Genomic DNA, 14,426 nt, shown 5'->3' with positions numbered 1-14,426 from the left:
ATTAATCTCTATAATATTTAGTTTCCCTTTAATACTATATAACTGAACATAAAAACACATTTTATTTTGACTTATAACTGATCATAATAGCTTTTTCTATGTTTATGGTTTGTGATTGTTTTGCGTTCCGTGTCATTAGAGATGACCCTGTGCCATTGAACGGGGTTAATTTTTAAACTTTCAGGACTTGATTGTAAAACGAATAACATATACAATAAATATAGTTGTTGCGCTGGTCATATTCAACCTTTGCATTTTAAAACATAGCATATCAAGGTGTTTATATACTTATTAAACAACAATCATGAGTAATTGGAAATTATACTGATTGGAGGTTGAACTTAGCATTTCCATTCAAAAAGAGATTATTATTACCATTTCATTCTTGTCATTTCATTTCAATAATTATAGCAATGGCTACACAGAAGGATACATACAGTTATTTTTTTTAAATATTGTTTTCTAAGAACAGCATGCCATGGACATATACATTTAGTTCATCTTTAATACCTACATAATTACACATCTAAACTTATATTTTGTTCACAGTGCGTTCGATTTCACTGCTCACGGAAACAATGTGATTGCATAATTATTTTTAAAAAAAGGGAAACACATAATGGTTGTGTCTGTTATGAAACGAAGTACATTTTAAGGTTAGCAATCTTAACATTAAAGCTGCACTCTCACAGATTAAAATATTGACGATTTTTTTTTTATTTGGAACGAGCTAATATTTGCGAAAATCCATGGAAACCAGTTATATAAGACTGCTGACAAAAAAATAGATAGCAGATTTTTATATTTAAGTTTAAAAATAATGGTTTATGCATTTTTCTTAAACCGTTAGTAACGGTTTAAGCCATAAAACATTAATTTTCGAAATCTATGATCTGAGTAAAAATAAAGTAAAAGTAAGTTGTAAAAATAGTATATATGTGAGAGTGCAGCTTTAAAAGTATTTGGTGATTATTTTTTTTCAATACAATCGTATCCTAAATATGACTGAAATGTTTAAGAACTACAAACATGTTGTTTTATTTGAATATAGTGCAAATGTTTTAATACTTTTCTCAAACGTATAGGCTGGAAGAAAACTTTTAATGTACCGCCTATTGTTCATGTTTTAAACATTACATTTATATATATTGAAAAAAAAACACACGATTAAATCATAGATTATAAAACTATACGGATATCCTAGTAATGCTTGACAATAATTTTAGTTTCAATGAACCCTATCAAAAAAATAATAAGGATACATGTATTAAGACCCCGACAAGTTTTGAAACTAAATATTAAGTGTTTATAACATCCATGCACGAAATATTATCGATTTTTTTTGTTATAAGGCTATGCTGTTTACAGGCAGATGTGTAATTAAATAGAAATGCAAATCAACGCCCGTTTAGAGTTAAGAATTAAATATTTGTCTTTGAATTTAGTGAAATTAATTTGTTGAGCATTCATTACTTGTTATTTACTTTCTTGTAATGTATTGGATTTCCTTACGGTTAGCCGGCGTTCTTATGAAAGATTGATCAATTATATTAGGCCTTTAATTGAATGTTAATATCATTGAACACATTAATAACCCAATACAGAATCTCCGAGTAACATGTATAGTACTGATTTAGGTTAACGGTTTCACCTGATTATATACAGATGTGTAATCATTTGAAAATTGTAGACAAACTGCTGATTGAAATAAACAGGATAACTAGGGTTTGTCATTTAATCAAATTCATTCTGCTTTTGGAGTATTCGATATTAGGTATTGATTTGTTTGTAGCGAAACCTAGTACTAAAATATATAAATTATATCAGGCCTTTTTATGAATGATAATTGAACAGATTGATTCCCCAAATACACAATCTCCGAGTAACAAGTACAATTTAATCGAAAGAAATGGACGAGTAGTGTTAATAATAGTTTTAAAAAAAACTACTGAAACATTTTTGAAGCAGAAGTCAACAATTGCAACGATGACCTTGTTGAGAGGGCACTTGTTTCAAGACCAAACACTTTAAATTGTTAGATTCCAGACAGTTCGCGACTAATTAGATGTTCGATAACATTAAATCGTTAAGCTTACTTCTTAAAACCACTGCACAATAATGTTTAGAAATACTTTTTGTCGGTGTTTGTATCTATAATTATGTTAATGATATTGATTAAATCATCGTGTCATTCTTATAGTAGCAATGACCTTAAAATATATAAAGATAAGTGCAACGCGTTTAAAAACTTTTGCTGTGCGAAGCAATACGATTATCAATGTAAGGATATATATAAATTGGTAAACAGTGCAAACATCATTTTGGAGATGCAGTATTGGTTGATCCGAATAGTGAAAATGTTCATGAATTTATAGACGAATATGCTAGCACACTGAATGATCCTTTTACTTTATCTGAGGTAGAATTATTATTTTCCAAACTAGTAAATAATAAAAGCAGTGGGTTAGGTGGAGTTCCGTCTGAATTTTATAAATATACATGTTCTGATATAGGACCTTTTTTCTTGTAGTTCAATAAGATTTTGTCAACAGGAGTGTTTCCACAATCTTGGGGACAAAGTATAATATGCCCTGTCCATAAATCTGGGTCATATACTGTACCAGGAAACTACCATGGTATAGCAATTAAGAATACCATGTATAAACAAAATTCTGATGTTGTAAATTAAATACTTTATAATTGGGCTGAGCAAACTAATAAAATCGATGAATGTCAAGCAGGTTTTCGTCGAAATTATTCCACGGTTAATAAATTTTTTTGTGTGCAAGCTATGGTTCAGAAATACCTTTCAAAGAAAGAGGACGCTTTTACTGTTTATATGTTGACTTCCGAAAAGCTTTTGATAAAATTAACTACATAAAACTGTTTCAATTACTTCAAAAGCTAGATGTATATGGTATTTATTAAGTGTCTTGGAATATATGTACACTAACCTTAATTCATTTCATAGAACAACTACCGGGGTAACTAATTTATAAATATATTTGTAACTAATTCGTTTTCCTGAAATATTGGTACGAGCCAAGGAGATTAATCAAATTCGACAATCTTTATCCTCCTTATAAATGAGTTACCTGCTCTTTTAAGAGAGAAATGTGGGTCTGGCATTTTCATCACCAACCATAAACCATATATAATATGTTCAATATTCGCAGATGACATTGAAAATTGCGCCGAAACAGCATTTAAATTACAGCAGCAGCACAATACGATATATGAATTTTGTCTTAATTCCGGTATGGAGGTGAACCTTGAAAAAAACTGAATTATTGTGTTTAGAAATAGTGGACCTTTAAGGAGCTATGAAAAATGGCAGTTTCGTGAACTAAACATTAAAACTACTTAAGTTTACAAGTACATCGGACTTTTTTACCCCACAATTGTCTTAGACACCAGCTAAAGAAAAATTGTCGGCTTAGGCACATAATCTATATTTGCAATTAAACATTATCAAAAGCCATTCGGTTATTTCCCAACCAGAGTACTTTTTAAGATATTTGATACCATTATTAACTCTAATTTATGTTACGGTTCTCTAATTTGGGTATATGAGTTTAGTCCAAGTATTGAGTCTGTGCATAATGACTTTTGCAGGAGGCACCTTTGGGTAAATAGGACTAGGAACACCTGCATGATTATTTGAGAGTGCGGTAGATTACCATTGTGTATATCATATTTATCTAATTGTATGAGATATTTTTTGTCAATTATTAAGAATGACCAATACAAGATATTAATTAAAAAAAAACGCTTAAATTTCTTGATGAAGTTGTACAAATTTGCTGGGTAACAAATATTAGAAACATGTTGGATAACTCAAGACGTTGGAGGTGTTTTCGTTTTTCTAACCATCTTCAAACAAAGAATTGATTGTTGTAATCAAAACTGGTTTGAATCTGTAAACATTTCTAGTCGATGTTCTCATTACAAAACTTTAAAACACTGCTTTATGTTGAAAGATACCTATCAGTAGCTATACCATTTAAACACAAGATAACACTTTTAAAATTTCGATGTTCAAACCATAAATTGAGAAAAGAAACTAGTAGGAATCTAAACATACCAAAAGATGATCGTGTATGTACTTTTTGTTATGATAACGAACATTTATCTGTCTTAGATTGTGAATATAATGCATTTTTTGTCTGTAGAAAGTATGACAATATAAGAAGACACTATTTGCTTAATTGGCACTCTGCTGGTATATATTTATATGACTTTTATAACATTATGAAAACAGCTAATTATGAGACTCTAAGTAAGTCTTTCTATATATGTCATTTTCTTTTAGAAATAAACAATTAAAAGGATATATTCTCAAAATCATTTTCTTGACACAACTCGTAAATTAATTGTTGTATTATTTATGTCACGTATTTAGGGCCGTTGGCATTTGATTACTTAATAAAATTATTCACTTGACTTGACTTGTAAAACTGAATATTGCATTGCTTTTCATCTGTTACTATACAAGACAATTCTAAAATGTCTGAAATACTAATTGCATTATACAATGTACATCATTTATGGCCATTACCTGAGCTCTAAGGGATAAGGTGGGTATATGCTCTCAAGCTACTCTGCGTACTATATATTGGTATTTAAGTAAGTAAAAGCAGTAATTTTGTGGTTATTTTGACATTTTTATCCGCAATCTTAGGTTGAATAATCCTAGAATTTCACTAAACCTACATGGTCTATACTTACGTGTCAAAGTTTATCTGTTTTGCCAAACATATTTGGCGACCGGTTTCAGTACATCAATGGACACGAATACAAAATTTCAAAACAAATAACATTTACATCATGTATTTTACATAGTCAAAAATCAACAAGAAACCCCCTACATATGAAACAATAATTGTTTTGTTACCAGCAATAAAACTTAAGCAATATCGCTTACGACTTAATGACAAGAGTATTTTCACATCGGACGCCTCAATCCAGTTTCATCTTAGATGCACAATGATAGATCCCAAAGGACAGTTAACGAGATAAACAAAACATACAAACACAACAAACATACTTATTAATAAATGTTCGGATTAATACTTTTGAATTGTTCATGATTTCTGAGTCAAATGGAACAAGAATCCACATGGGCTTATAATTGCCTCCGTTAAAAGACTACCTTAACCATTGATAAATTAAGTATAATTGATATATTAACTGACAAAGAACTTGTAAATATTCATCATCCGAAAACATACATAAACGATAAACGATCCATACTGTCGGAGCAGAAGTGGGGGACTTTTCAAAGACAGTCACCTGACATATTTTATGTGTTCAAAACGAAATGATTCGAAATTCTTACGAGAAGGGTCTTATGTATGGATTGTCATCGGCTGGCATTGTTACTGTACTGAAAATGGTCTTAATGATCATTTATCAGACAGAAAGCATCGAAACGAGTGGGAAAAATATATATTATCTGAAAAAATGTAGTTGAACCACATTTACATGATCACAATGTAATGATTCTAAAGGCTGAATGTTAAGCGTTTCAGCGAAAGTAAACCTGTTTATCACTATGTAACATGTATAATTTTACTTGCAGATACGAACGTGTTTAACGATTAAGTGGCTCTGTTCGTGAACAAGTTGCAGCAGGACAGGTAACGAACTGTGTTTTGTTATTTATTTGATTGTGCTGGTGTTTCCTTTTTTGGTAATTGTTGTTGTTGTTCACGATGTTTGATGTTGTTGTTGATATTTTGGTTGTGGTTGTGATGGTCTTTAAATGTGAGCATTGGCCCAAATGTTATACGTGTAGCGTAAATCAATGATATTACCTTTCATTATTTAGAATAAGAATAAGAAATAAAAACATTTAACATACATTTTGTCTTCGCTACAAGCAATATATCAGAATTAATGTCACATCAATATTTTTAAATTAAATACGACATAACGTATTTATTTCAGGTCAAACTTTGTGACTCAAAATGGCCAGTGTTGAGGAAACGTATGTATATTTGCGTGCATTTATTATAACATTGATTTACCATATTTCAGGCTGTTGTCACAGAGTGTAAAACACTTCAATCTAGGTTCGCATTGAATGCTTATAATACTCAACAGGTCATGCACAGATCTTGATTAATCTTAAAGGTGAAGGTGATTTCATATTTTACCAGAAATCGGAAGCCGTGATAGTGTCTTGTTGCTTTGTATAAAAATCAGCATCCATTGGTATTTTTTGGAAAGATAATCGTCAAACAGAGACATTTTATTAACAGTCGATTTTAATTCAGGAACTGTTAAAATAAAATCATTTGTGGTACCTCTCAGATTGTCTTCGACTAACATGCCAATACAAATTAGGTAAAATTTATCATAAACCGAAGGAAATGTTCATAACTCTTATTGCGCCATTCGCCTTTGAAACAGTTTAACGTTTACAATATCCTCAGTGGTAGTTTTATATGTAGTTTTATGAACGTTTGTCTAGACAATTATTGTATGCGATTGAATGCTTTTAACCGTTACCGTTTGCACAGATTTGCAATAACTTGTTCATGAAAGGCATTTGGATATATATACTTTAAAATATTTGCAAATACTGTAAAATACTTTGGACCTTGCACAAGAAAAAAATATATAAACATAATAAATTGGTTCTGAATGATATATATATATATATATAGGTACTATATATATATATAGGACCTGTCACGACTTATCATAACCAATTGTATTAATCAAGTTCAGGGAATATGATAGTAAGTGAGCTGTTGGCGAGTACACTTACATATTTCCTGGACTTGTTTTATAAAACTGTGTATGATATGAAGATAAGTGACAGATTAGTTCTCAAATTATGCGTGAATATGCCGTAGCCTTTTTTGTTTTATGTTGACTGTGTCTGATGTTTCTTTTATACCGGAAAAACATTTTTATGCCGTATACGTCTGCGAAACACTAAGGGTTTACTATACGGATTTTCAACTATATTTTATATGCGCCCTTTGCGTCCAGACGCTTCTTAAAAGCAAGCAGATATAATATCCGTATACAAATACCACAATATGTCATATACTAAAGCACAATACGTCACATAAAATTTATTATACGAATATTCTCATTTAAAATTAAGAGTTATTATTGGTACAAGTTTGCAAAACATTCAAGTTGGGGGGGGGGGGGGGGGGGTATGGACGAAAATGATGAAGCGCAACAAAAATCAAAGAGGTCAATAAAAATATTAAATCACACAAGGATTTATTGGTATTTTTATTTTAGGTATCCGTTTTTGTTTCAACAACCTTACTTTAATTAAAAAAATATATACGACATTTTTCATCAAAATTGACTTTTCCGTTTATTTTTATTAGATGCTATAGATATAGAAAACATGCAAGGTCTTGTTGCATGGTTGATTTAAATAAATGTCATATACAGAACATTTAGGTACAGTCTATATTGAATGTGAAACATGTAAAAAAGGGGCATGGACGGGTTACGCAGTGAGTCATCAAACTGTTCAAAAAGGGTTAAATTATCAGCCATTAACAATAGCTGTACATATGACTTTTCCCGAAGCATTGCAGGCTAGGCTTTTAAATGGATAATATATCAAGATAATTGTCAGTCAGTGAGTGAGTGAGTGAGTGAGTCAGTGAGTCAGTGAGTCAGTCAGTCAGTGAGTCAGTGAGTCAGTGTGTCAGCCAGCCAGCCAGCCAGCCAGCCAGCCAGCCAGCCAGCCAGCCAGCCAGCCAGCCAGCCAGCCAGCCAGCCAGCCAGCCAGCCAGCCAGCCAGCCAGCCAGCCAGCCAGCCAGCCAGCGAGCCAGCCAGCCAGCCAGCGAGCCAGCCAGCCAGCCAGCCAGCCAGCCAGCCAGCCAGCCAGCCAGCCAGCCAGTCAGTCAGTCAGTCAGTTTGTCTCCATTCACTGTTGTGCTTCAAACACAGTGAACACGGCATCGATAACTGTGAAATCAAACATACATTAACAACCATTATGTGTGAAAGAACATTTTTTTGTGGAAACATTCTTGTTTTTGTTCGTTTTTTCTGCAATTCATAAAATTCAGCAACATCATTGTTGCGGATATAGGTTGGTAAATCACCATTCACATTTGATGAATATTTGACAATAGTAAAGTCATGCCTAATTGAAAATAAAAAAAATGAATGTCATCAGCCTATATCATTTAATTATTAATGTGTCTTAATTGTTCAATAACTGTTAGAATGGGTGTTACTGTTTTATAACCTGTGCGGATAAACTACAACGCGTTTCGCTTACACCGCACGTTATCTTTTGAACTTTGTACTTGACCTCGGTGAATCTTCGTTTGTATATGATGTGCAATTTTGTGTTGATTTTAATACATTTAATTCTCTTCTGAAATAACACCAATATGCACTGTAACAGAAGGAGGTTTCTAATATTTCTGTTTTTTTTCTAAAATTGGATTTCCCTTGAGATAAGAAATATTTAAATATATTATTTTTATTAAAATCATCATTTTTATCACACTCTTGTCGTCCTATATTTGGTCGTTTATATATGATACATGATTTTTTAAAAGATGCAAAATGTTTAATGTATTTTTTGTCGATGTTAATGATCAATTTGGCAAAAAAAGTGTTAAAAATGGCATCTGCTATATCAAACGGCCTACTGTTACGAAGTCTACCAGAAAAGCAATCAATTGTGGAAAGAGAAGAAGGCCGCTGATAGTGACGGAAAAAAGGTCAATTAAAATAATGGAACACACAATGACATGGCCATTTATTTTATGTATCCGTTTTTGTATTAATGACCTTAGTTTATTTCCAAATATTAACGACATTTTTCATCGGAATTGACTTGAATAATTTTGTATGAGTTTATATTTGTAACTCCTAAGCCAATACCGTTGAAATGTAGTTCAAGTATTTCATTCATTGCATAAATCCTTGTGTTTACTATTCTCTTACATTTTGTTCTAATTATCATGAAGCTAAAACATTTACCCAGCTATTGAATTATCATCGCAAATTCCATGTTTTACTCATTCAACACTTTGATAGGAAGGCCGGGTACATAGGACATTGCATTTTTCATATATCATAACACGCTTTAACCAGCCCAATTGCGTTCATACACCGATAATGATATCAATCCCAAAACAATTTCCTTAAATGTTTTGTTTTCATTCTCAAAATGTGTTTTATAGGCAAAGAACAAATAAGATATATGCAAGTTATGGTATATACGAACTAGTTCATCTCTTTTTAGTGTAGTTAATGCGAATAATATAGTTTTGTTTGTCCCTATTTCTATTCTGATCTTAATTTTGGCAGAAGCAATTTCAAACGCATGTGCCTACTTTGTTCTACTTCGATAATACTGTATTTTAGATAACGAAGCGGGATCTGTCTGCATCTAGACATGCCTTCCATTCAAATGTTTATTTTTATATTTGTTATTCAAACAACATTTTCCTGTCTCATGTAATTCACGTTATAAACTACATAACCATCGCCTTATGTCATATTTCATTGCAACACAGTTTGTTCCACTCAGCAGGCAACAACTATGCTTTGTGTCCCCATCCTTTAAAAGCATGTTTCTGCCTATCTTGTTGCATTAATGGCATTTATTCATTTGATGAACATAGTACACAATTGTGTGTATCGGTGTACCTATGTTTGTAGTCGATTTCGTACAAGTACGTTGTTCGTGACTCTCGCGGTTGTTTTTCTGCTTTTTGAAAAATAACATGGTATCTCGCACAGTTATCCAATACAATAGCTTGAACGGTTTGCCTTGCTAAATTTCCGGTTGAAGAATAATACCTCCTGCAATGAACTGTTCATTCTTCGATTTCTTGAACACTTATTTGCACATGTGTTTTAACCTGTTCACATAATTTGTCGACCATCTCCAATATATATTGGTAGCGTTTGTCTGATACTGGTTCTATTAGGCTGCTTCCGTCAATGGGAATAATAAGCCTATCAAATACCTGCATTATGCCAAATTTGCTCATTATATTTGTATCTTTGACTCCGGTGCCAGAGCCTTCAAACAAATGGTTAAGAATACATGTTTTAACACATACTGTGAAATCATTAATGTTCGTGGGCATGAAATTTCGTGGTTTGCCGAAAAAAAAAAAATTTCGTGGGTACTTGAATTCGTGGATTTTCATTTTTGAAAAAAAAAAATCGAAGATGCGATCGTCTGCATAATATCCACGCGCTGGCCCGTGATTTCCGTCTTCTACGTCACTCGGTTTATGACACTCGCTAATGTGGTACGACATGCCAAAGAGTGCATATACCCATGTCACTTATCGATTTAATTGGGAATAAAGGTAATAAAAGAAGATGTACCCTGATCATAAATACAGATAGGGGAAGCCATTGAATGCCAATTAAGAATTTTGCAAACTGTGAAAACACCGAAAATGTGCGTATATTGTCACGTTCGGTGCTTAGTAACCTTCAATGTACTAGTAATCGATTAATTATTTCATTAAATAAAAGAATCGAGTATGGACACTCATCACGCACATCTTGTAAACTTGAGATTTTCATTAATAGCACACGTTTAACCACGTGCTTATAACTGTCATTTGCTGCATAAACACATTTAATTGATATTGTTAATTATTAGTTAAAGGCAGTTATAATATATTAACAGAATAATGATCGTAAGTTATACAGTGAGACAGGTTTTAACACTGTATACTGCGACCTCTGTTAAGAATATACTAGAGTACGTAACAAGGCAATTGAAAAAATGAATAAAGGGTTTATATTTCGTGGAATCTTGAATTCGTGGATCACCCAACCCACGAAAACCACGAACATTAATGCCCCACGAACATTAATGATTTCACAGTACCATAATGTAATATTTACATTAACACTTCATTTCTTAACGATGGTGGTTTTATCAATTTCACATTATTTTTGTATAAAGTGCAATGGCATTTCCCATCGATATCGCGTGCGTTTGTTCGATACTTCTGTCCTGTCATTGGGCGCAATAATACTAATGGGCGGTGCATATTTACTACGGAACTATTTTTGTTCAATGAAATCGTAGTAAAATCATTGGCAACATGCAAAACTGTAATTTGCAGTAACATTTATTATTGACACACATTTGCGATATATTATTTTTTTTATTGCGGCAGATGGAAGATAATGATCAAGCGCAACTTCAAAAACAATTCAGCTGCAAATTAATTTACTCGTTTATGTTGAAAACCAACCGTGTGCTGTCCACATACTTAATCCAATCTGTATGAAAATTGATACTTATATATGAATAAAGCGTTTCAACCGTTCAACTTTTCACATAATATAAAGATTATCTATTAAGAAAACATGACTTACACTGTACGTATTATTACTAATTGGTATGTGATTGTAAGGAATTATTAGATAAACAACTGACGAAGATGTTCATGGACCTAACAACAACATTAATGCAGGTCAGCGGTCTTTTGAAACATTATGCTTAGACCGAGCAAAGGGTTTCATATTTCCTCCACCAATTCTACTTCAGTGGCGGTTCACCTGGGTAGCTCATAAATAAGTAACAGTCTAAACTTAGCATTCACTTACGACAATATCATGTTTATAGTTGTGTACATCTAAAATGCATACTACGTATCAATTGTTTCTTTCTTGAAATGACATGAATCAAACCAGGTCCAACGTGATCATTGTATATGTATGTAGATGTATGTTTTTAAGATGTAACATTGTTCAGTTGTCCCCTTCCACTGTCTAATATTTCTTCCAATGAACATCATTAAATATATTTCAAAAGTGTTTTGTTTTATTGTTTTAAACTTGTTTACATAATAAGGAAAAAGATTGAGCCAAATGATATTGTTACAATCATTTGTTTTTCACATGCTACTTACAGCATTGTACAGAAGCAATTTGTTGACAAGTGTTAAACAAATATATCGTGCATAAGGTTATGTTTAGTCCTGGCCACGACGTTCCTTCTTGTTACTTAAGGCCACGATTTACAATCAAGTTCGCAAGTTATCTCTACATGGAGTTTATTAAATACTTGATTGCAGGAACATTGGTTGGGATTGGGTGGGTGGGTGAGTGGGTGGGTGGGTGAGTGCGCGCGCTCGTTAATCAGGAAGTCAGTAGTCAGTCCATGAGTATGTCAGTGCATATGTGAGTGAGTAAGTCCTTACCATATATTGAATAAATGAACCGTATATAAACATTTTCCTGCCATGCAACATATAAAGTTGTATGCCTGTCTGAAAATGCAAACGTAACGCGTTGGGGAACGCCTTCTTCCGTACAAAAGGCTTTGATTTCCTTTAAAAAAGACATACCAGTTGTTTGACCTTGATACGAGTTTATCACGTGATAACACTTAGCATCAAGAAGGGCAAGGAACCCTTATTGCATGTGAAAATACATGCTATAAATTGATCAATCCTATAAGACAACTGATGTTGCTTATACAATTATTACTCCGAACAATTGTGCAATGTATTTTTTTCTTTAAGTAGGAAAAGTATTATGTCGGTTGGGCGGTCGGTAGGTCGGTCAATATATCGGTCGGTCGGTCGGTCGGTCGGTTAGTCGGTTATTCAGTCAGTCATTTAATATACATTTAAAATTGTGTAAAATTATCTTTTGCATTTACCACACTTATTATCTCACTACTTACCCCTTCCAACGACAAAACATTGTTGAGCTTTTTCATATTATGGCGTTTTATTTATTTTTGTTGGCGCAGGAATGCTCTGTTATAGAGCATATAGTTTGGTTTGATTCCATTTAAATCCTGAAAATAGCACTATTTGCGCAAACCGTTGTATTATCAAATCCCTAGTGTTTACGCCCAATCAAGGGATGAAAGGAAATTGCAAAATTGGGCTGAAACTGTCTTTAACAAAATGCATATTCTTTATAACGTTTTACCTGATAAATTCTAAGATACAGACAAAATTGTAAGCATAACATGGAAATGGAAAGTCTGTCCACAAGCACTAATATATTACAATATAAATGTGAAAAGCGACTATTTAAAGCAACAATTGATAAGATGCGAATCCGAGTTGATGACGTTAAAAATTAAACATATTGTATGGGGCCTCCACAATTACTATATATTATTTAGTTTTCATTTCATTATGCAGTTTTTCTAAGCTGGAGAAATATTTTGTATTTTGAAGGTTTGATCAACATGCATTGCTTTTGATCTCAGTATCATTCTGTTAACTTTTTTGCATGAGATAGATTCAAGTTATTCTTTCATTTCATGTAATTGTCTTATTATTTGATCATTGTACTTTATATTAGGACCACTTGAAAGCTGATTTTGAAGTTTTCTTTATTTTCATTTAGCCTGCTTTCTTCGATATTCATTTTTTGTTTTCTTTTTGTTGCATATTATATTGTTGATATTCGTAAGTTACCTTTTAAAACTTTCCAAAATGGGATGCAATCAGTACTTTCCACAAGAGTATTTTATTAAATTAACATAATTTTCTTCTATTATAAGTTTATCATTGAATTTGAAATAACCTGGTCCCTATTGTTGTTTGTTAAGATTTCCGTACATCACAACTGGTGAATGGTCGGTTCTTAAATCAGAAGTAATAGGATATTTACTAACACTATTAACAATACTTTAAGATATACAAAATAATCCAATCTGCTACAAATGTTAGGTTAAGTATTTGAATACCATGTGAACTTTTTCTTTGTTGCATTAAGTTCTCACAAATATCGTGGATGTTGCAGGTTTCGAGCATACTAACTATTTTGTGTTTTATGTTAATATGTGAATATAATAATAATAATAATAATAATAATAATAATTATAATAATAATAATAATAATAGTTATAATAATAATAATAATATTATAATAATAATAATAATAATAATAATAATAATAAAAATAATAATAATAATAATAATAATAAAAGTAATAATAATAATAATAATAATAATAATAATAATAATAATAATAATAATAATAATAATAATTATCGTCATAAGGTCCATACATATTAAGTACAAATAACTATGTGGCATTAACAACTGTTAATATTAATCTTGCTACCCCCCCCCCCCCTTTGAATTTCATAATTTTCCGCTAAAAAGCATTTACCATCCCATTCTATTTCCACTTCTTGTATTATTTTGACTTCTGATGGGATTCTTGTAAGAAACATATATCAAACTTATTCATTTAAAGCAAATGTAAAATCTCTTATCGTTTTAATTTGGTGCCTAAACCTCTTACATTTAGGCTGCATATTGTCCTATCCATAGTCATAAACTTTAAGTACTTCAATGAGTTTCATAACCAGCCCAAATATCTGGCATATTATCATTTCCGGAATAACTTGTCGGTTCAAGGTTCAATATATTCTAAATTGGTGTTCAAAGTAAATCCAAAGCTGATCTAA

The 14,426-nt window shown here is 32.0% G+C and overlaps 1 protein-coding gene across 8 annotated transcripts in view; it reads left to right on the top strand.

Moving 5' to 3' along the window:
- LOC128229958 (desmoplakin-like) overlaps window positions 1-14,426 on the top strand; it is a 264,609-nt gene that overhangs the window by 63,341 nt on the left and 186,842 nt on the right. For all 8 annotated transcript variants that reach the window (XM_052941905.1, XM_052941896.1, XM_052941932.1 and 5 more), the window contains 2 exons: window positions 5,582-5,639; window positions 5,950-5,989. In XM_052941905.1, coding sequence (XP_052797865.1) covers window positions 5,970-5,989 — 20 coding nt within the window. In that variant the 5' untranslated portion in view covers window positions 5,582-5,639; window positions 5,950-5,969. The remainder of the gene's footprint in view (window positions 1-5,581; window positions 5,640-5,949; window positions 5,990-14,426) is intronic.

This window comes from Mya arenaria, chromosome 1 (genome assembly GCF_026914265.1).
Source record: "Mya arenaria isolate MELC-2E11 chromosome 1, ASM2691426v1".
Lineage (NCBI taxonomy): Eukaryota > Metazoa > Mollusca > Bivalvia > Myida > Myidae > Mya > Mya arenaria.
This window is presented reverse-complemented; position numbering and strand designations above follow the sequence as displayed.